We start from the raw sequence: 22,903 nt of genomic DNA, 5'->3' as shown, positions 1-22,903 counted from the left end.
GCTTTATGTGGCTATTTTTATTTTATGTGTCATGATTGAATAAATATTGAAATATTAATGACAAGTTTATGATATTTATTTGGTGTAAATTTATTGTTATATTAATCAAGTAAATAAAAAATAAACAGTAATCAACAAATTAGTCATTAGATGAGTGGACTAATTGAATAAAAGCGAGATTAATTGTTTAAAAAATAATTCTTAGGTGCAAAAACCAGCACTTTTAATGGATTTGCTTTGATGATGCGTAGTTGCCCATAAGGATTACATTGTAGCTCAGTTTTACTTCTGACGGCAGTGGTCTACCTTGATGCTAGACCATTTTTAGAAACCAATTTCAAAAGTCACTTACACACAAAAACATCAGAATTTAGGCTCTTCATTTAAAAATACCGAAAGTGCCTCTTAAATCAGAGTTTAAACTGCCAGAGAATTTATAATGCTCACACCCCAAATATTTAGTGATTATAACATGAGCTGTTTCAAGAACCGGTGTTTAGCCAACTGAAGGCTTCCAGTAACAGCTACCCACTGTCATTTTGTTTTGCGTAGGGAGGAAGCTCAGTCTAAATCCCCTCTCCTCATGTCTGTGTTTGTATCAGGCCACCGTAGCCGAGAAGCTGAGTCACGGCTGTCCCTACTGTGAGGCAGTGTTTGCCACAAAGGTGCGCCTGCAGAAGCACAAGCTGTGGAATCACCCAGACAGGGTTAGTATGGAGCCCAAGGACGAGCAGCCTAAACTTCAAAAGACCCCTGTCAAGTCCAACACCAACAAAAGGTGACCGGGATTTAGAGCTCAAATTCCCACCCACACTGAGCCACATAATGGTGTTAGTAACGTCATAATGCTGACTGCCCGAAATTGTCCTCCCCTCGGTCTGTGAATTCAGGCCCATGGAGAACAGTCCCCCCTCTCCGGTGTTCTTCAAAGTGAAAAAGACCCACGAGGTGTCCACGCCCTCTCAGAACGGGGAGTTGGCCCACCAGAAGAGAGAGGAGAGGAAACAGCACAGCCACAGCCAGCCTTCACAGCAGATTCACCAGTCGCAGCCGGTCCAGCCTCAGTCCCAGCAGTCGCAGTCCCAAAGCACGTCGTCTGATGCAGGCGGCAGTGAGAGTGAAGGAGGCAGCCTTCCCCCTCCTTTCCCCGACGAAGACCCAGAGCGGATGAGGCACAGTAAGATTACAGCATTTCTTTCTTTTTGCGACGGGCCACATATTGTCGTGGTAAGCTTGCACTGTGTGTGTTTGACCGTTCCTTGCACTGTTTTTTTCTCTTGAGCCAGGACGGAAGCAGAAAACGCCTAAGAAATTCACTGGAGAGCAGCCTTCTATATCTGGAACATTTGGACTGAAAGGTAAACACAAAAGAAAAGGTTCTCTCACTTACACCAAGCGGCAACCTCCGTGGCTAAAGAATGAGGCCAACGCGGCAGTGCCAAAAACCTCGAATGGCTACACGAGGCTGGCTACAAAAGCAAGTCAATCCGCATATTAAAATACCCAACTTTGCAGCAGAACTGAACATGTTTACAGCCTGGAAAAACAATGCTTTCAGTCTCTAATAGCTAATTTCCCTTTTCATGACAAGTGTGGGGAGGTGGATTTATTTACAACTCACCTGTTAAGGTTTAAAGCATAAATATGTAAGATATTTACTGTACTAAATCATAGAATGACCACGACATGTCATCAGAGATTTAAGAAAATGCTAAAACACCTAAAATAACTCTCAGGGTTTCAGCAAGTTAAATTTAAGAATATTTAAGACCTTGTGAATGCAATTTAAGACCAAGTTCACTTTCATACTGACAAAAAACACATGCACAGTTTGCGTTTTTGTTTACTGGCTCAATGTTGGTTTGGTTTTGTAATTGTTACAGCATAATCAATACATTTTGTCTCAAAAACACATTTAAAAGCAAGATGGAAGTTAAAATACAACTTAATAAATGGAGCGTTAACTTCATAATTTCAATTTTTAAGACCGGTCAAAATTGTGTTTCCACCTCTTAGCCCATTTTCGGATAAGCCGAGAGTTAGGTGGAGTCATGCACCGCTAATATGGCAATGTCCAGAGCCACCACACCAAGTGCTTCACAAAGTGGCTCTTCAGAGACCTATGGATGGCATCAACGAGTCTATGTTCATTTTTATACAGCCTGTAGTTGAGAGTAGTGCCACGTCTTGTAGTGAACTATTTGATAACAATCAAACGTAGTGTGTAGTAATCTCCTGTGGGTGTGATGATAAGCAGTGAATAAATGAAGTTGTGCAGGCTGATTCATCATTGATTACTGACAATACAGCAGGCCACAGGTTCCCTGTGATGATTCACTGATTAATGGAAACCATGGAAGGACTTGCTGTATGTACCACTGATTGAAGATGCTTGTGGGTGGCGGGCTTGTTCAAAAAAGCTCAACTACATTGTGTGATTGGCTGCGTGAATGATTGTGAACGCTCCCTGCTGCTGCTGATCAATGGTACTGGTCTGTTAACAGTGCGAATGTGGCAACTGTAGAGGTGTTTCATATCCGGCAAAATGAATCGGTGACTCACACACCAAGCACACATCTCACACACACACACTTTCTCCAGTGTCTCTTCCTCTTTCTGTCTCATTCATATGCTGAAAATGTTCAGTGACTCATGCGGCACACACAGGGCTGTAAACTACTTATCATCACTCATCAAACAATTCATCCGCAGATTGCAGGACTCACTGCTCTCTCCTGCTCTCTTTCAGTCCGCCTGTCACTGATTCAGTAGAACTCAAAACAACCTCCTCATTTTCTTTCTCTCTTTTGAACAGTTCTTTCTTTTTTTTACATCCAGTATCAACTTTCCTTTTTTTTATTATTTCTCTTGTTCAGCATTGTCCTCCATCTGCCCCTCGTATATCTCTGTATATCTCACTTTACCTTGAATAACTTCAATGGGAATATTAATTACTACAATGACCGTTGCTCTATGTGTGTGTTTTGTAGGTATGACTAAAGTGGAGGAGAAGCTGAAGGCGGGCCGTGCGAAGAGATCAGAGGGGAGTGGGTACAGTGAGGAGCCCCAGAGAAGACCTACTCCAAGTCCGTCCTCAAAGAAAGACCCAGCCACAACCAGCTCTGGTGAACACCTACATCAATTTTTCTTTTTAATTAATCAGTTTGCCCATGAAAATGTAAGGCCCTATGGCTTGGTATCATCCAGAAATATTACAAGTGATACAAGTGCTAATATGATATGTGTCTATATCATACCTGTAAATCTAAAAAACCTGATTTTTAAGCCCAAATGTAATGTTGCCGTCTACAAACGTTTCTTTGGTTCAAAGAAGACACATAATAAACATCATAAAATAGCAATATTGGCCTACAACTAATGATTATTTTCATTATTGACTAATGTTTCAGTTAGTTTGCAAATTAATCAATCATTTAGTACAGAGGTGTTCAGCCCATGGGGGCTCCAGACAGTTTCAGGGGAAGCTCAGTGAAAGGAAGGGAAAAATATTACTTCTTCTTGGCAAGTGTTGACTGTCTGTGGGATCAGATAAAATACACATGATGCAATGGACATTCAAGAATTCAGAAAAACTAAGCAAGTAAAACAAAGGCCCACAGTCAAACTTTGAAAATCCCTGCTTTAGCAGGGTTGTAAAACAGAGAACAGCAACAAATGCTCACATTATAGGATTAAAACCAATTAATGTTTCTTAGTTTAAATAATCCAGATTATTCTTTGGCCATAAAAATTGTTGTAAATCTGTTTTCTGTCAATCAGCTAATCGGTTAATTGACTAATTGTTACAGCACTAACATGATATCTGTCAGGGATTATTTTACACTCAGTATACATGAACACTTGCTAAGTATCAAATTAGACTGTAAGACAAGAAAACGGGAATGCTAAGTACACAAAGGGAAATGTTATACCCTTACATACACAACACCAGTCATATTTGATTGGCTAACTGACGGAGTAACACTGCTTCCACATGTTTCTAAGGTGCTGTTCCTGACACCCAATGGCAGCGAGCAATCTCAGAGCGAGGTGAAGTGGTGTGTCCCACCTGCTCCATCGTCACCAGAAAAACAATCCACGGTCTCAAGAAACACATGGAGATTTGCCAGAAGGTCAGTAGGCCATACAGTCAGACTGGGAGCAGCGTGAATGTACTCTGAAACAAAAATAATTGTTTTCCTATCAGACTGTCATTCTGTGTGTCAAGCAAGTTACTTTGAAAAAAGGAATATATTCCATATTACTAGTGTTTAACTTTTCTGTTTTACTTTCACCAAAATAATTGAAAAAGTGTGACTAGACATAAAATGGAAGGTTGTCTCATACAAGTATCCCCACAAATGCTCCTATATTGCAGCAGTTACGGTAAAAAAAAAAAAAAAAAAACATGCAGGTGTCACAGGCATAACTGTCACCTGAAGCATTTATTTGACTTTGAAGTCTATAGGTTGATGCCCAATAAAAAGACTCTCAATAAATATATTTATCTAGATTTTGTAGCCTAGGTAGAGCAGAGTCTCTACTCTGGTTTGTAAAAGCACATATTTTCTGCATTGAATGAAGATCATTTAAAAAAACAAATGCTGTGCAGTACTGAGTAGTTTGTGAAGTTTGCTGTTTTATGCAGGGTTAAATGTTAATGTTCTCATTCAGTCATTTTCAAACAACAACAAAGATTTAAGTTGAGTGTTATGTTAAATCTAGGACTGCAAAATCTATAAAATGTCAGGAAATTGTGAAAAAGTAAGTTTTCAAAAGTAAGTAAGTTCAAGTAGTTGTCTTGTTTTGTTGGTCCAAAACCCAAAGATATACAATTTAATATGATAGTAGATGAAGAAAAGCTGTAAATGTCTTAATTTGAGAGACTGAAATCAGCATACCATTTTATTTATCCATCATTAATCTAAATAGTTTAATAGTTTAATTCTTTTTGCAAATGTTACTATTTGTTTGTTTGTGTGTCTGATCAGAACATGGTGGACTATGTTGGTAACTGTCTGTTTTTTTATATAGTTTTAACCATTAGTGAGGTGGCTGTATTTTTCTACAGTTTCACATACTTGGCACCTCTTTCAAGAGTTAATCTGGTGCTCTTGATAATGCTTTACTTCTTCTCTATTAGAGTAACCGATGCTGTCCATGTCGCCTCAGTCTAAACTCTCACTGCTTTTGCTTCTTGAAGAAGCTTCTTGCTGTAAAATTCACACGGATGTCCCCAATATTAAGCCATAATTTCATTATACCAGTTTACATACTGACAAAATTCAAGTGAACCAAATGTTATCAAACTTTCCTTTTTGTCTGATTATGAAATAAAGTTCAACCCAGAGCTGTAATTTCCACATTGGATTATAACATGACTACAATGTTAATAGATACCTCTCCCTAAGGATCCCTTTGTGCAGAGTCAAGGGAGCCTTTACGGTAATGATATTGATTAGAAGAGTAGAAATAACATCAGACAGTATCACAATCCAGTAATGTCAACCACTTTTTTTTTTTCATGTCTTTTACTCATCTGCTCAGTTGACATGAATCAAGGGGATGGACACGTAAACGTCTGTGGTTTGTTTTGCATTGCACTCAATTGTGGTCAACAGTAATAAATGAGATGGGGTGAAGCACAGAAGAAGTTAATCCCACTACTTCATGTAGAGCTTTTTCTCAGAACAGACTGGATTGGTGCAGTAGCCTCCAGGCCCTCAGAGAGACGTGTTCCTACAGCCTTTTTAATGGCTCTTTGGCCCAGTGGCCCGTGTGACTCTATTAAAGTGACAGCCTGCCGTTAAGCAATGACAGAATCACCACATTACCACTGGGTCACTCACCATCAAAACACCTCCGTCTCCAAATCAATACTAAGGCACAAAGAGAAATCTACAGAAAGGAACACTATGTGTTAAATTGGCTTTTCTGGTTCGACCTTTGTCCTTCATGTTGACCACTAATAACAATCTGTATTAGATTACAGATGAAATGTTGCTACATCAATAGACCCAATTAAGACTATAGCCTGCAAAAGTGGGTCACCTGTTAGTTTCCTTTCACAGAAATCTTATTTGATCCTCCGTTTGGCCTTTAACCCCTGCAGCTCCAGGATGCCCTGAAGTGCCAGCAGTGCCACAAACAGTTCAGGTCCAAGGCCGGCCTCAACTACCACACCATGGCTGAACACACCACCAAGGTACGTCCCCAGGGTCACACTCATGAGCTTGCAATTCCTAAAGATCGCTTTTAAACAATTATTCTCTCTGACTTTTTTTATTTTCATGGTTGCTACAGGTTCCTAAAAAGTATTAAAATATCTTAAATTCTCTTTCAGACAGTCTTAAATATTTGTTTTTATTATAATATAAATTATTAAATGCTGTAAGTTAGGGGTGTAAAACACAAGTTTGTTATCAGATGATATCATGCGTACATTTAACACACATTTATCTAAATTATGATTTAATTTTATAACTGAACTCTTCCAGACATTTGTGACACGGACATGGGAAGGGAATTTCAAAATGGCACATCTTAAAGATGATGTTATAGATCGATATTGTCTCTTTGCATCGATCGTTGTTGAAAATTCAGTGGCTTTATCAATCCTGATCAAATAACATATTTGGAAACAGATGACAGTTTATACCAGGTGTAAATGGGGTGCATGTTATCCTGTAAAAGTCTTTTAGGTTTTTACTCTGTGAAATTTGTCTGTCTGGTGAACACCATGGAGTCTCTCTGAATGGCAAGGACGCTAGTTGGAAGTATGAAGCTAGTTAGATAATCTACAAACACTCACTTTACTGTCTATCTAATTTTAACCCTTTGTTCCAGTGCCTCCATTTAACTCTTGATCTCCAGTATATCGAAGTCTCGTTCATGTTGTTGCGCTCATCAGCTTGAACTGGTAATTAGCATTGTGTGGTCCTTTGCATATTGCCTATTCAGAATGTAAATAAGCAGATTCATATTGGCTAAATAACGTGTAGGAAACACAGCAGGGTAAATAAATGTCAAACTCCACCAATATTTGGGCAAAAGATGAGCAGTAAAAAATGGAGTAATCAATCCATTTTACACAAAGAAACTGACTAGATTCATTATGACAACAGACTGTCTGTAGGCTAAATAAGACATGATGGTATTTAGTTATTTATTAAAAATCCTTGTATAAGCTGTAAAACAGAATCATAATAATAATAGGGGAGGCAAAATGACTTTCAGCACAGAAATTTGGAATTCTATCATTTCAGACTCTTGTTGTAAAATAATTGTTGTGATTAATGTCATTAAGGACGAATATATTTTTAACGCTAATAAACATATTTTGGATACATAATTTTGAACTGACAATATTTACTCAGTAGAGTCTGCCTCCATTTTCACATTTGATGTTTAGTTTAAATTTCATGAAACGGTGGCATTGAAGTCTTACATTTAACTTGCTGACACGACCTTTGCTGCTAATCCATCGCTCAACAGTCCACATGAGGATGCTTTGAGGAGTTAATGTTTCACCGCTGACACGCTGACCCACTGAACAGGCTAGTTAGTTACTGGACACCACACCAAAGCACTACATTCAGTCAGGAGGTCAGATTTGAACTTGTGACTGTATGTATGGACATCCACTGTACGCCACTGCTAGTGTCAGCTTTCACTGTGTGTGGTGTGTGTGTGGTGAGGGATGTCTTGAATGTACATAGCCACACATATAGATAAACACAAAAATAAAAAAAATACATTTCCCATGAGCATACATTTTTTCTGTTGCATATTCATCGTCAGCTGCTATGCCCTTACTCTCTAAAAATTTGATCTTGCTGTTGGTAAATGATCATACATTTGAACTGGCGATTGGTATTCTTGTCCTTGAAGTGCTCACATTTCTTCCTGCAGCTGTCTTAACTCTGACAGCAGAGAGCTTCATTAAGATATTATCATGACACTCCTACATTAGAGCAATGCTACTGCTATGAAGTTTACTGAATAATTCAACACTGCCTGTTTCAAAAAGTATCATGAAACATTAATGAACGTGCAGCACCAAACCTTGCAGCATGCCTGTTTGCGTTTGTTTTTTGCTTTCTAATAGTATATGATGGCGGATACATACAGAGCTTTGGGTGTGTTTATGTTTGTCGGTTTTATAGTGATGATAGATGACTGTGCCATCTGTCTCAGCCAAGTTAAACTGTTTGATACCGTCATTTGTCTTCAGTCTGGACCTGTTGTACCCTGACCTTATTGGCTGCATTCCAGTCCAGCAGAGCAAAACAACAACTATGTGCACGTCTGTTAAAACTTAAAACTGAGATGCTCAAAGGTTTCACCACATCGTTTTCTACTAAACTCTCCTGCAACACATTTTTCAGATAATTAAAACTTTTGTGAAAGGCTGAAAGCAATCATTGTGTTAATTCGGTGTTGGCATCTGTGATTTTGCTCCAGACTGAAGTCCCTGCTGATCAAAGGAGGTCTAGGTACGACTTATGTCATATTCTTTTTTTCTCTTTTCTGTCTTCATGGAAACTTTAAACAGTCGCAAATTTGAAAATAAAATTACCAGAAGGAGATGGCACATTACTCACATATGTCAGCCCCATAGTCATGTGCTTTTTCTACTATAATGCCAGTATATCTAGTTAGGTTTGTACCAGTTGTGTTATTTATTTTTCATGTTATGTATTGCAAGTAGGGCAGTGAGAAAAATGTATATGTATTCATTAAGTATATATTATCAACACAGTCATTCAAATTCATGAAGAGGACAGTTCTTTTGTGTGTCTTGTGTGTCTGCTTGGTGTCTTTTGAGGCATATTTACACTCAGACTCGTATTTTTAAATTCACTGAGATATTATATTTTCCAAAATTCTAATATAGTAACTTTACATAGGTATAGAAATGTGTTTATATACTTCTTTTCCTCTACTTGTTATTACTTTTAAATTCAAATTCAAATGGGTTTTCTCGGTATGGGAAACAGATGTTTACCTTGCCAAAGCAAGTGTGATATAAAAGTTAAAGAAAAAGGCACAAACAGGAGATACTGATGAAAAACTTAAAATAGAAAAAACAAAAAAATTGTAGATGCATGGTAAGAAAAAAAATAGCACAAATATGATGAGAATTATATAAGCATTTCAATATATTGATATGGTGATAGGAGAGTAGATATCAACTTAGACTTCTGGAAACTGTGTATCGAGATAAGGCAGAAGTGTTGTCTTTAGTGGTTTTAAAGGCTAGAATGAACACTAAAAGAAGGAGGTCTTGGTAAAACAATCAGTGCAACTTCCATTATATAAGCACGGTTCAGGTTTAAAAATTCAGACAGGTAAAAATCAATATCATAATATTCATAATCAAAATTTTGTCAGATGACAATGGTTACAAGCGGAGGCAATACTTGATAAACTCGAGAAAAGGTTTTATATATTTTTTCTGTTTATTATTCCAGTTTTGCAGTTAATGATTTTAAAATACCTCAGTCATGTATGTGAAATATGTCCTAGTAATACAATTATGAGTACAGAAATAGCTGCCATGCAGTTGCCATACCAGTGTTTTAACCCTGCAGATGCATTTATATTTAATTTTTAAGAAAAGCTAAATTGGAATGAATATACCATGACATAGAAAGCACTCTTCTCTTGAGAGCAGAGATATGAACTTTGATTGGAGTTTTTTATATGATTTGACTTGGCATTCACACCAACCCCTGGACCAGTGTGTTGTCAGTGCGGTCACGTGGCACAGCCCTGGTGCAGTGTGGGGGAAACACAGAGGGCTGACAGAAGGACAGGGGTCACCCACTGAGTTTGACCTTGATGTTGCTGTTGCTACTGTGATCCTGCCGTCTATTCTCTCACTGTCTTTCGCCTGTGCTTGCTCTTTTGCTCTCTTTCTGTCTCTGATAGAGGAATTAAGAATACATGCTGATGTTGTTTCAGCCCCCCCAGTGTAAATCCGTTGCTGAGCTGGTATCTGTGCTCTTGCCTGCAGGCTTGAGAATGATTTACTTGAAGGAGTGAATTTTTCTGGCAGTATCTCATCTCTTTCATACCTTTTCAGAAAGTTGCACTCATAGAAATAAGGGTGCCTTAAGGTTCTTCTTGAAGGGCTGAGGTTCTACCCAGAACCATTTGCTTATGAAGAACGTTTTTTGAAGAAAGGGTTTATCAACAACCCTTTAGAAGACTAAGGGTTCCATTAAGAGCCCTTTTTCATTCAAATAACCCTTTTTGGAAGAAATAGCACTGCAAGGATTGTTGAAATCTTTGAAGAACTCACAGTGGGTTCTAGATAAAACCACTGGAATATAAAAAAGTTCTCAATAGAACCCCCACAGTGAGTTCTTGTTAGCATCCTTTGAAGGTGGAACGGCTCTGGATGGAGCCCTCAAACAGGGCTTTTCCACCAACAAGGAACCGGCCCAGTTGCAGTTTGCACACCTAATTTAGACCCGTTCCGAGCATTTTCCATCAAAGTCTAAGTTCAAAACCTGAAACGTTGGTATCCAGCTGAAACCAAAAAACAGCAGGTTTTCTTTGGAAACCAAAGTGGGCATGAGCAACTACAGATTGTTCACACCCTCTATTGTTGGCATCCTTGATTACAGTGGTTCCACTCTGAACTGGTGGAAATACGGGCTGGTTTACTAGATAGCACCAAGGTCCAAGGTCCAAGAATCTTGAATGGAACAGGTTTTAAGAACTAGAGCTAATTTGGTGGAAAAAGGCCCAGAGTGGCCCTGATCCAGTTCAAGGACCTAATTTTAAACTATTTGGAGCATTTCCACCAAAAATAAACTAGTTAAAAAACCAGAAAGTTGATTCCCAGCCAGAACTAAAAAATACTTAGGTTTTCCTTAGGAACCCAAGTGGATGTGTCATATTCTACAAGTTGCTATGCATTATGCAACACCCTCTATTGATGGCATCCTTGATTACAATGGTTCTACATAAAACTGGGGGAAACACCATCTGGTTCACTAGATAGCACCAAGGTTCCAAGAATCTTGAATGGAACCAGTTCAAGAGCCACAGCTATTTGGGTAGAAAAGGGCCCCGGGCGGAACCATTACACCACAGAAGGGTTCTCTGTAGAATCTGTCATAGGGGTTTCTGGGTGAAACCTTTTGCAGATGGTTCTACATATAACCTTTTTATTTCGGTTTCTTGGTAGAGCTGTCTGAAGAAATGATTCTACCAGGAAAGGGCTCTCCTATGGTAACAAGCCAGAAAACCCTTTATAGTTCTAGTTAACACCTTTATTTATAAGAGCGTAGGCTTGTGTCTGAGCCATCTCAGCTATTTCTCTGTGTTTTAACACATGAGGAAACACATGAAGCTCACTCCGCTGGGATTCCTCAGTAAGTCCAGACTCTCCAGTCTCCTCTTCTTTCTCCTCCCTGGCAGCCCTGCCATCTGTTGTTCTGGTCTTGGCTGGGGTTTGGCACCAGCCCACACTGGAGTGAAAACATGAGTTTGACAGTTGTCATAAACATGCCTTGAGTAACAGCCTCACCATGAAACCATTTAATGATCCTGGCACAGTGTGAACACCCGAGATGGAAAACACATTTTCATCACCGTAGTTTTTTAAAGTCAGGAGGGAGGGGAAGGTGTTGTGGTGAGACCCGTTTATGCGACGTTGTGTTTGTTTCCCCTCAGCCCTCGGGGAGCGAAGGCCAGACCGGCGACAAGCACAAGGAGAGAGAAAGGCTGCGCCGAGTGCTCAAACAGATGGGACGAATCAAGTGTCCTAGTGAGGTATGCGCTCCCTCTTTCTTCCTGAGTCCCTTTCTCTTTTCCTTTCTCTCATTCTTTACTACTCTGGCTTTCTGGTGTCCTTCATTTCCATTTCTCCGACTTCTCTGTCTTTCACGTCACATTTTCCTCTCTCCTCATCTGCCAGCTTCGATTTTGTTTCTCCCTTTTCCTCAGGCTCCTCTTTTTGTGTCTGCCTCCTTTTACCTCGCTCCCTCCTTTTTCCTTTATGCCTTGTTCTTGACATGTTGCCCAAAACCACATCAACACTCTGCTTCCCATTACTCACACTAGAGTGCAAAAGGCAGAGAGAGGAAGAGAAAGAGCTGCAGAAAATAGACTCTCGACTGTGACATGTCCTCACACTGAAAAATGAGCTGTTTCCTCTTGTTTGCTCTGTCTTTTTAGAAGTAGCTGCAAAATATTGACCAATTGCCGTAATATTCTTCCATTAAACCTGCCCTTTTTAATTTCCTGCTTAATGTGTCTCATTTCTGTCACCTGCCTCACACGATCACACAAACACTGCACACACATACAGGGCTGTTCAGCTCACTTCTCCAGTCTGATGGGCTACCAGTACCACCAGAAGCGCTGTGGAAGAGAGTTCTCTGATGATGAGCAGCCTGTCTTTCTGTGCCAGCACTGTGGAAAAACCTACCGCTCCAAGGCTGGCAGAGACTACCATGTGCGTACCGAACATTCCCCGACTATCACCACCACCATGACAGCAGCCACCACCAACAACAACAAGGACAATATCACTGACACCAACAACAACACCGGCAAAGAGAGGGTAAGATCTTGGAAGACAATAGGTATTACAGCAGACAGGCCTCTTTCTGTTTTACTAGATTTTACTGTAAAATCACACTGCTGTGTCAAACTGCTCCTCCAGGTGGTCTCTGAGGAATCTCCATCAGTAGGCAAGAAGGAGCAAAGCCAGCCTGAGAAGAAGGATTGGCAGGAGAAAACACCATCCGTCCAGCTGAAGGAGAAGGAGAGAGAAGCCAGGGAAAAGGAAAAGGAGAGGGAGCGAGACAAAGAAAAAGCGGCACAGAACGAGAGCCAGGGGGACGATTTTGAACGGACCCCCAGCGGCAGGGTCAGGCGCCGGTCAGCCCAGGTGGCGGTGTTCCACCTGCAGGAGATAGCAGAAGATGAGCTGGCCAAAGACTGGGGCACCAAGCGCCGCATCAAGGATGACTTGGTGCCTGATAGCAAGCGGGTGAGGAGAGAGAGCGGAAGCCCTGAGCACATATGATTCACATTCCTAGCAGACATGCAGAGACCGTTCATACATGCGTCTTAAGTGATCCAATCACAACTGGACAGTTCTGAGTGTACATGGGTATATGCTGCTCTATATGTAAATAAACACCAGAGCTAATTTGTCAGCTGAATACCCATTATTGTCCATTTGGTCATTCAGTACAAAGATTTGACTGTTGTTCCTTTATTTATTTTTAGTTCATTTAGTTAGATGAAGAAGGGTATTAATGACAGAGTCACAGAAAGTAAAATTGTGCATCCCAGCACACCACTGAGCATCGTCTTTCCTGCCAGGTCTTCTGAACAGCACAGTGTTTTTTACAAGGAAAAAAAAACTTAATGTATTGCATATATTGCTGAAGTTAGAAGAAGGCACAAGAAATTAAGAATTTACTTTCGTTGTTTCATTTCCACACTCTGTATGCAAATAAACATGTTTGTGAAATGCATAGTTTTTAACTGGCGGCCCAGCAGTAGTAGCCAACACACTGGCAAACAGACACAATGTTAAGGGAGTCTTGGGATAATATGTTAACTAGCGTGTTCGCAAACATCCGCTGCTTATCTTGGCAGGTAAGAGAGCAGTAATTTGCATTACGGTGAACCAAATGATGTACTTAGAGGACATCAGCTGAGTAGGTGGTCCCTCAATGTGGTCCAGAACACATTGTATACACACCGCTGAAAGAATGCTATCACATGCGGCTCAGACCCCCTCCAAATGTGGTCTGAATGATTAGATCTTAATGGGTCCTCAATGCCTTCTGGTTGCATTCACACCTGTACTTAGAGCTGTCCACTTGTGATCAGATAATCCCGGACGCATGTTAAAACCGGGTGTAAACACACTCGTAGACATGTAGGTATAAACACACACGTACTCACCTCACATACAGACACCGATGTGGACATACAGCGGCATTATACTCTACAAATAGACATTTAAAAACGTAACAGTGCAAGGAATACTTATATAAATGTTCTCTTTTGTATAGTTAAACTACACACGTCCCGGTCTCCCCAACTTTAGTCCAGAGCTACTAGAAACCTGGAAGAACCAAGTCAAGGAGAAGGGCTTCATCTGCTGCACCAATGAAGTAAGAACAGTGACTGGTTTAGTGTGTCACCATATGTAGAAAATTACTTTTCCATATTTGAACTAAACAAAACATCGATTCAGAGATTTTTTTTTGTATCGAGCACTGAGTTTATAATAATAAGGCTGTTGATTTCATCAGAATATTGACTTACAGTTTATTTCTCTTTTGTCTCAGAACTGTGAAGCTGTCTATTCCAGTGTGTCGGGATTAAAAGCTCACCTCGCCAACTGCAGCCAGGTACAAACACTCACCTACAGCAAAGCAGCCGACCTGATTACATTTCTCTCTGCAGACGCTATAGTAACACACACACACCTGGAATTCCCAAAGAATTTTAACCCAGATTTGTACTTCAGTTCACAAACAGGTCAGGATTGTTCTCATAACTTCTATTTTTGTTTCCGTCTTTTGTGCGTGTACTTTGACTCTGCAACCTGCTTTTATCACTGAAAAAAAAAACCAATGCAATACAATGCAACACAACAATGAATATAAACAGCAAAAATTAGATTTAAAAGAAAACTGAGTAAACTGAAATTTTGAGGTAGAATGCAATCACAACCATATAAGAAATGGAAGAATTACAACACTTGCATCTTCTAAAAATTGTTTGGAAGTCATAAAGGATGTTACACACTTTACCAAAGTAATTTGAAAAACACATCATAAAAAAAATGATACCAATGCAACCTTAAGGTATGAGAATACATATAATGAATGCATATATTCATTTCTAACCCGTGGTGTTGACTGACACCTACAGACTGTAATCAGGTGTGTAGCAGGTGACATGCTGTGGTGTTAATGATAATGGCTGCAGATTCACTAAAGATGCATTGCTATAGATTGTTATGAGCTGAATAATATATATATACATGTGTGTGTTTGTGTGTTTATGTGCTGCAGGGTGGTGGAGAACTGGGGAAGTACACTTGTCTGATCTGTCAGAAAGAGTTCAGCTCAGAGAGCGGTGTTAAGTACCACATCAGCAAGACACATTCACAGGTGGGTCAGTCTCAGTGTGAAACTTCACAAACCTGTATATTATTTAGTTTAGTTAAAGGTAGAATATGAAGGATGTGTTGTTGCTCTTTGTAAATGCACCATTGAAATTTGGAGCAGCAGTAAAGCAGTGAATCAGATAAAGCGTTATTTTCTGATTGTGTCACAGCGCAAAGCACAAATGAACTGACACACATCTCTGCACAATGCCAGATTTTGTGTGAATACAGCCAAAGCGAACCTTCATCCATGTGTGTATGTCTCTCTCTGCAGCTCTCACAGACAGAGAGCTGAGGAGAGAGATGGAGACAGTGCACACTGCAATGGCTACACACTGCCAAACAGACGGAAGCCCAGAAATTTCCCAAACACAGCAAAATAGGAGGAAAATAACAAAATACAGGCAGAGGACAACATCTGTGCAGACAACCCACCACACACTTCAAGTGGGTCATAAGTGATGATTCAGAGGGATTATTTTTATGAGTCTTTACATTGTTTTAGGAAAATCCTGCATAGTATGCATTTACATTAGCCTCTCTTAAGCAGCACTTCTATTTCTGTTAATATGCAGTAAAAACCTGCTGAACATCGTAGATTGTTCTTGCAACAACAAGGTGTTAACTTCTGAGGAAAGAGGATGGCAATGTTGTGTAAACAAGTGCTTAACTTGTGGGAACAAGTAAAGCACAGTAAACTTTCTCCCACATTATAATATCTTGCTCCCACAAGGTTAACATCTTAAATAATTATCATCTTATGGGACTTCAGTGGCTTCATAATACTGCATTAGACATGTTTTTAGCCCTAGTAATTACTAGGAGTGTCACAATTTTAATTCTAAATCAAATATTGATCAAAATGTGCTTTCAGTTTCAATAATCGAAATGAAAAGCCGGATCAACAATTCAACAACAGTATTTTCTTCTCTCATCCCCGTTATACTAGTGCATGATTTTTTGTAATTCTTTAACTTACCCTTACTGACTACTGCTGCTACGGTTATAGCAGGTAGTTCAGGTTTCTGGTTGTAACATTGTTTTCTGCTGTGTAGAATGCAAGAAGACACTGTAGTAACATCACATGAGCAGGTACTTTTTATTTTTGTGACAGCGAACACAATACACAGCCCTTTAGTAATTCCTACGCTTATCTAGTCATGTTGTGATGGACTAAAGTAACTTAACTACCCCTTATAGCATGCACTCTTCTGTGGAAACATGCTGGCACTGGGAGAGACTCATATCCCACAACAAACCTGCTAGTCTATGTCAGATATTACAGTTCAGGTTACCCACAAGGCCACCTTCCCTTGGTGAGAACTCAGTAGCCCAACAATAGCATGTCAAGCAATACTTGAAACAATGTCGAACTTAAAAAACTTTAATGGAATAATGACTTGAAAGTCAAATCGAATCATGGCTTTGGATAATTGTGACACCCCTACTAATTACAGAAGAAAAGTTCTCCAGTTATGTACAGTACACACTCCTGTTCCTTACTAACTATACTGTGTTTCATTGTCTTAGAACTGGTTTCGTGCAGCAGCCAGTCAAGTGGTCTCCAGTAGCAAGGGAAAAGTGCTGGAGAACAATGGGATCAAAGCTGAGGTGAGGAACGGTGCCACCACTGGTAAGAAGAGGGGCCGCAAGCCCAAAGAGCGCCCACCCGCGGTCGCGCCTCTCCAAACAAAAACTGAAGCACCTACCACTACTCAAAACTCAACCCCTGCCGCAAGCCCTTCCTCCGGCCTGACACAGTCCCCCTCCCTGATCCCCGACCCAACGGACAGTGCTAATTCAGGCCAAAACAGACAGCCCATCCACACCGCCGCCAGACGAAGCAAACCCAAGAGGCTGTCGTTGTCAGAGTAGCTCTGCTTTTGTCGACCCAGGAGCCAGAGAGGATGCTTACTGTAAATGTTACACCAGGAAGCTAAAAGACCTTTCTAACTCAACACAAGGATGTGGCACTGAGAGGAAAGTGAAATCAACCATTAGGAAGTAAAACATTTAGTACAGACTTCAAATCTTGGTTTTGAAACCCCAGAGTTAACGTGTCTACTGTTCTAAACAATACTCATGTAACAGTAGTGTTTTATTTCTCCATTCCACTTTTGTCTCCTTTTCAAGGCACACGTTTCAGTTTGTGTACTCACAGCAGGGGTGTCAGTAGTAATCAAAGATAAAATCCAGATAGCATTTTCTAAACAGAGGTAGTATTCCAAACAGATGCAGAGTGATTCTCTCTACAAGATTCATGTTGTGTTTGAGAGGTTTTAAAAAGGATATTCTATTAGCATGGTGAAGTCATTTAATGATAGCTAGTGTTTTCACATTTTTTTTCACAGATATACTGTACTGTGTACATAAACAATATCTATATCTATATATCTATATACTCAAAGCAATGATGCCATCTGTCATTTTCAAGCCTGACACGTCCAATTGGATCATGAGCAATCAGAATTTTTGCAGTGTGTGCTGTAGTGCAATGTTGGTTTGAACTTGATTTTTTAATTTCTTTCTGGTTTTACTTATGTTGTTTTTTTACTTTTCATGTTTCAAGTAAGCAAATGTCATATAATTATAAGCTAAACTGTTGGTCAGTCGTTAATCATATTCCACTCTGTTTTTCCTACAGCTATGTGGCTATCACTTCAGTGACATTTGTCTTTATTTTATCTGCATCACATGACGATGGAAGGTATCTGCTTTGACAACCATGATTAAGTGTCAAAAGATTATTTACGTTGTTCTTTTACACTGAAGTTAATAGGCAGAATACCCAAAAAAGTAATTGTTTGAGATTTCCATCTGTAAGGTATAAGTTACACTTGATATGGCATTGTTTAATTGATTTTAAACAAAAAAAAACTTGAAGCATTCTGCCTAAAATAGGACTGGCAAAGCTAAATGTTGGACAGAAGGATGAATTTTGCGTGAAGCTTGTTGCACCGTTGCAGCACAATCAAATGATGTGACACCATTTTAAAGGAGGCCATGTTTTGGCTACTGCTTTAGCTTGAATCAAAGCTGAGGAGAGAATAAAAAATACTATCTTTTATAGAGAGGTTGAGGAAAATAATCTTTTATTAAAACAGAAAAATTACAAATGAAGATTCACATATAGTGATGTATATGAATTAATTCCTGGATGCTCAAAGTTATTGCCTTGCACTTTAACCCTTAACCCCCTTCTCGCTCCCCTCTTGTATTTTTTGCACTCCAGGGGGTATTCAACCTAACCTTGTGGCTGTCAGGCAACAGGAGTGGGAATATTTTACTCTGATGAGAAATAAAACTAGAGAAAAACTAAATTTGTCTTGAGCAGCATGGTTAACTCTTTATAGATAGTATCTGTAATCCAACACGACCGTGTAACATAAAGCCATAACTGGTCTTGTTGAATTTTAAGGCTGCTCTAATGTTAGTTTAGCTTCAGATGAAAATTAATCCAATATTATTAAATTACTTTTCAAATCTAAAATGTGTGCAATCAGAGAATATTTTCACTTTAACGTGTTTAAAGTAGATACTTGAATCCACAGTTATATTAACGATTTGAGCAAATGAAAACTCCATAAATATTTGATTTATATTTGCAGTCTATGTCCATAAAAATTATGACTAGCTTGCTTAAAAAAAGACAGATCATAAATCTATTTTATATTCTCTTGTGTGTATTATTACCTAGATAGCAATCTGATAGCTTTGGATAAAGTTGTGATGTGAGGAGGATATTCTGGTGAGATAATAAGGGTGCTTTATTCTTGCCACTCTACCTTAATACGGACCTGATACATCAGGAAGTCCACAAATTCATCCTGCCATTTTTTCTCCTTACTGGCAAATCCTCTGAATTTTTGCACCAACAAAATGTCAATGTCATCATTTAAATCAAGCACTGATGTCAGCAGAACATTTTCGAGAAATCTGAAATTTATGTGTCCCAGGTGGTCGTCATCCCTACGCCATGACCTTTTATATTGTAAAGCAAAGATTTGAGCTGAATTTCTCCGTCATTAATCAACTGATGGGAGTTTATTCAGGTGGGGATGATTATGCATGTGTCTGTCTCTGTTAGCAGGATGGACCTTTATCTTCTATCCAGGTTAAAAACTGACGGAGAGGATAAGTTAGAACAAGCACTGATCGGTCGCCGGACCTTTTCAATGATATGAGCTGTCCGGACCTTGTGTGTGTGTGTGTGTATAAAAACAGTTAGCACCTTTGTAATGACTGGATGTCAGAAATGGTTGACACTTTTCGTTGAGTGTTATGCTGTGGCACAGAATCAGTTCATCAGCTGCTTGTTACTCGTTTCATTAATAACGTCACATTGACTGTGTTTACCTGACAAGCTTTGGTGTTGCAATATGATAGTTAGGCACTGCTTTTAACAGTGGGTATTTTATATTTTATCACACCCTTTACTATCTGTCTTCCTATGATGTGGAGAACACATATCTATCCCGCAGTGTGAGCTAACTGCAACATGTTTAGAGAGTACAGCAATACACCATATTTAGCTGGTTTTGTTGGCTTGCTGATATTTTGATATTGATGTGTCTTCTCAAAATTGTATGGCTTTTTTCACTTCCCCTACTTTTATTTGTTTGCTTTGAAAATGCTTTTTACATATTATGAAATCTAAAAACAAAAAAAAAGGTTGAAAAAATTTGTAGACCACAAAGAACATTGTAGGCCTATGTGTCGGCATACACTGTTATTTTATCCATTTTGATGATGCACATAAATTGAGCTTTTTTCAGTACACGATGACAAACACATTGAGAGAGTCCTTTATTATTACCTACTCAATATGGGACAAAAAGGCATATGTATGTGTGTTTGTTTCTGTATTTAGTGCACTTACTATACCATGAAATAGGCTTGAAATAGGAGTGTTGTTGGAGCTTTCTAGTTACCCTGACTGTGTGTGGTGTGACTTTTGTACCTGGGGAAACAGGCAGGCTCAAGTGTCTTCCCTTTGTCAGCAATGTTATTTCCAAAACCAAGGTTAATCCTTAGAAATCCCCCTTAGACAGCCTGAGAATTTTACCCTTTTATTTGGACAACAGTGGTTCGTTTTGTATGCTACCTACTACTTCAAAAGCAGGAAATGGCATCCGCCTCTGTTGCCAGGGCCATTGTGATGAAGCTGTTGAGAGTTTTAAGAGATGATGTTGTAGCTCATAACTGGTTATGATATATAGGTAACAGGTGAAATGAGACTAATGATGTATTAAAGATTTCCATATCTGAAATTAAGCTGTATAGAACCTAACATAGGAGGCATCAACACCTCCTTTGAGTCTGAACTGTTACAATTTTTCTCCCAAACTTGTTGTATTACCTGTGCATTAGTATCCCTCAACTAATTAATAAAAGTTTGTTGACTAAACCTGTGTGTGTGTCAGTTTTAAGTAAGTTTTAATAGCTGTTATCTATAGTATAAGTCACAAAGGATGTAATAGACCTTTCTGGCCGTATTTATGAAATAGTAGGGTAAACACAGGCGTAACACTTGTGCAACTGGGGCATCTTGTCACATTTTTTGCTTTAACTTCAATTTGTCAATCACTCATTTCCCATATCAAATTCAATAATATATTCTTGTGCACAAATACATAATCTTATATCTATATTTGTCACTTATAGTTTGAAATCGTAAAGTACAGAATGTGCATTTGTGACAAGTTACCCCATTACAGTCTAATTTAACAGTTAAAAGTCTAATTTATTTAGACAGATATTTTGAATATTGTTAATATTTTACAGCTTTTCCTGCACCTGATGCTGTGCCACTGTTGGTCTTTCATTCATAATTTGAACCATTTTTATGATTTTCTTTCCTCCTTTATTTTTCTGCTTCTATTTGCATATTTTATCATTATATATTTTTTCTAAGTAAATGCACCTCTAAGTATGCACCTTCCTGTGTATTTTGACCATTCTGTGGCCACGTCATTTATAAGAATTTAATTAATGTGTGAAGCAGTATATCAACCCATGCACTGTTGTTAACATGTTGCCACCATATCATCAGTAGCTAGCAAATTTGGCTTCTGCAGGGCTGCAGCTGGATAAAGTATACTGCTCAAATGGTCATATGTGATGATTTACTATGAAGCACTGAGACAGCTTGTCCCATAGTGACATGTGCGCTATTGTTATCGCAAGCTAGCTCTAGTACAGAACTTTGGTTTTGATATTAAAATACAACTTTTCTTTCCGCTATTCTATGCAAAAAATGTTTAATTAGCATACTCACTTATCAAAGTTTGATTACATAAATAGGGCAGTTTAGTTGTTTTTACTTTTATAGAAAAATAAGAAATGTAATAGAAATGTTCTCACCTGACATTACAGTGTGATATACTGCATGTAAAGAGCAGACTTACTTAAGAACCGTGAGTTGCACGTGCAGCTGTTACATTTTTAGACAGCGCCCTCCGGTGTTGGAGACATAACCAGTGTGATGACTTACCCCCGTGACAAGATACCCTGATCCCCCCCACCAATCAAGGATCTGTTCCCTTTAGTGTCATAGAGCCTGTCCAGTTAGCCAGTAATACAGCATCCTGGCTCTGTTTCACCTGAATGGAATGGACCCTTAGTCTCATTGGTAAAAGCTGTGTTAATCTTACTGATTCATGTCAAAATGGCCGCTGTGAGAAAGGTCTATAGGTTACAATGGTTGTTATTGCTGGAATTTTTTTTTCTCTCAGTGGAAATTTTGACTCATCAAACACAGGTGCACCTAATAAGATTAACAATGGCAGTGCTTGTTTGTGCCAGCTTTAAGGATTCTGTTTTGTGCATGCTGGCATACTCACATACCTAAATGGAAGGGAGCCACCATTAATTAAATAACACCTGCCTGTGAATTTCCTGCTCTGACATGCCAAAATCTCAAATGTGAAAAATTCTAAAAATGTGATTATATAAATTAATAATTTGGCTTTCAGGCTTCAGAAGTCTCTCTCTGAGTGTTAAGAGAGTGTGATGTAGCCTATTTCACATTTTCATGCTGGCTTTTATCATTCTAACATAGGATTTATTCACATTTAGTCATGCAGATGCAATTTGTAACAGCAGTAAGTTATTCTGTCTGTACATGTCCTACTTTAGCTCTAACTGAATTTTCGTTAGTGTATTGAGATATTAATTAGGTTGTAAACAAGTAATAAATCATTAATTAACAATTATAAACAAGTTATCACATAGTTTTCATTCATCAGTGTTGGCTGACCATTTGACTAGATCCAGTTACTGCTTACTACTAGTTCATCTCTGTTATAATTGGAAAAGGGAAGACATTTATTGATGAGTAAGATTGGGTGATCAGTACAAGAAGAAAGGGAAGATTATCAACTGCGTCACACCTGAAATTTGGTCCTGAAGAAGACACCAACCATTTGGTACTTTTTTTATTATTAAGATGTACTGATAGTGATTAAATTCTAGTAACTTATTAGCCATATGTGATGAAGCTGACAGGTGTAGATGCTGGCTGATGGAGAAGACAAAGCAAGAATGAGATCTGAGGCTTAATGGTACAAATATAGACTCACTATCTGGCAAGCAACAGTGTGGCTGCTTTTTAAATCTATGTATATGTAACAGCTTCTTAATGAATTATAAAGTTTTGATCTGATAATCTGATAAATAACCTAATTGTAAACAATTTCTAAATAATTTATAAGGGTAGCCTAATTGGATAGAATTATATAAATTGAA

At 38.9% G+C, this 22,903-nt stretch overlaps 1 protein-coding gene across 7 annotated transcripts in view; it reads left to right on the top strand.

Annotated features, from left to right (window-relative positions):
• The window catches only part of znf512b (zinc finger protein 512B), a 47,489-nt gene extending 26,925 nt beyond the window's left edge, over positions 1–20,564 (top strand). For 5 of the 7 annotated variants that reach the window (XM_084720926.1, XM_084720929.1, XM_084720928.1 and 2 more), the window contains 13 exons: positions 603–778; positions 891–1,177; positions 1,287–1,358; positions 2,991–3,125; positions 4,006–4,133; positions 6,113–6,205; positions 11,689–11,787; positions 12,326–12,580; positions 12,683–13,012; positions 14,052–14,153; positions 14,331–14,393; positions 15,063–15,161; positions 16,688–20,564. In XM_084720926.1, the coding sequence (XP_084577052.1) occupies positions 603–778; positions 891–1,177; positions 1,287–1,358; positions 2,991–3,125; positions 4,006–4,133; positions 6,113–6,205; positions 11,689–11,787; positions 12,326–12,580; positions 12,683–13,012; positions 14,052–14,153; positions 14,331–14,393; positions 15,063–15,161; positions 16,688–17,032 (2,184 nt within the window). In that variant the 3' untranslated portion in view covers positions 17,033–20,564. Of the gene's footprint in view, positions 1–602; positions 779–890; positions 1,178–1,286; positions 1,359–2,990; positions 3,126–4,005; positions 4,134–6,112; positions 6,206–11,688; positions 11,788–12,325; positions 12,581–12,682; positions 13,013–14,051; positions 14,154–14,330; positions 14,394–15,062; positions 15,162–15,431; positions 15,605–16,687 lie in introns of all 7 variants that reach the window. The other 2 variants (XR_014770702.1, XM_084720927.1) reach the window with 2 other exon arrangements.
• Positions 20,565–22,903: the final 2,339 nt, after the last annotated feature.

This window comes from Lutjanus erythropterus, chromosome 6, assembly GCF_056507025.1.
Source record: "Lutjanus erythropterus isolate fLutEry1 chromosome 6, fLutEry1.hap2, whole genome shotgun sequence".
Lineage (NCBI taxonomy): Eukaryota > Metazoa > Chordata > Actinopteri > Lutjaniformes > Lutjanidae > Lutjanus > Lutjanus erythropterus.
Note: the sequence above shows the minus strand (reverse complement) of the source record. Positions and strands in the feature narration are given on the sequence as shown.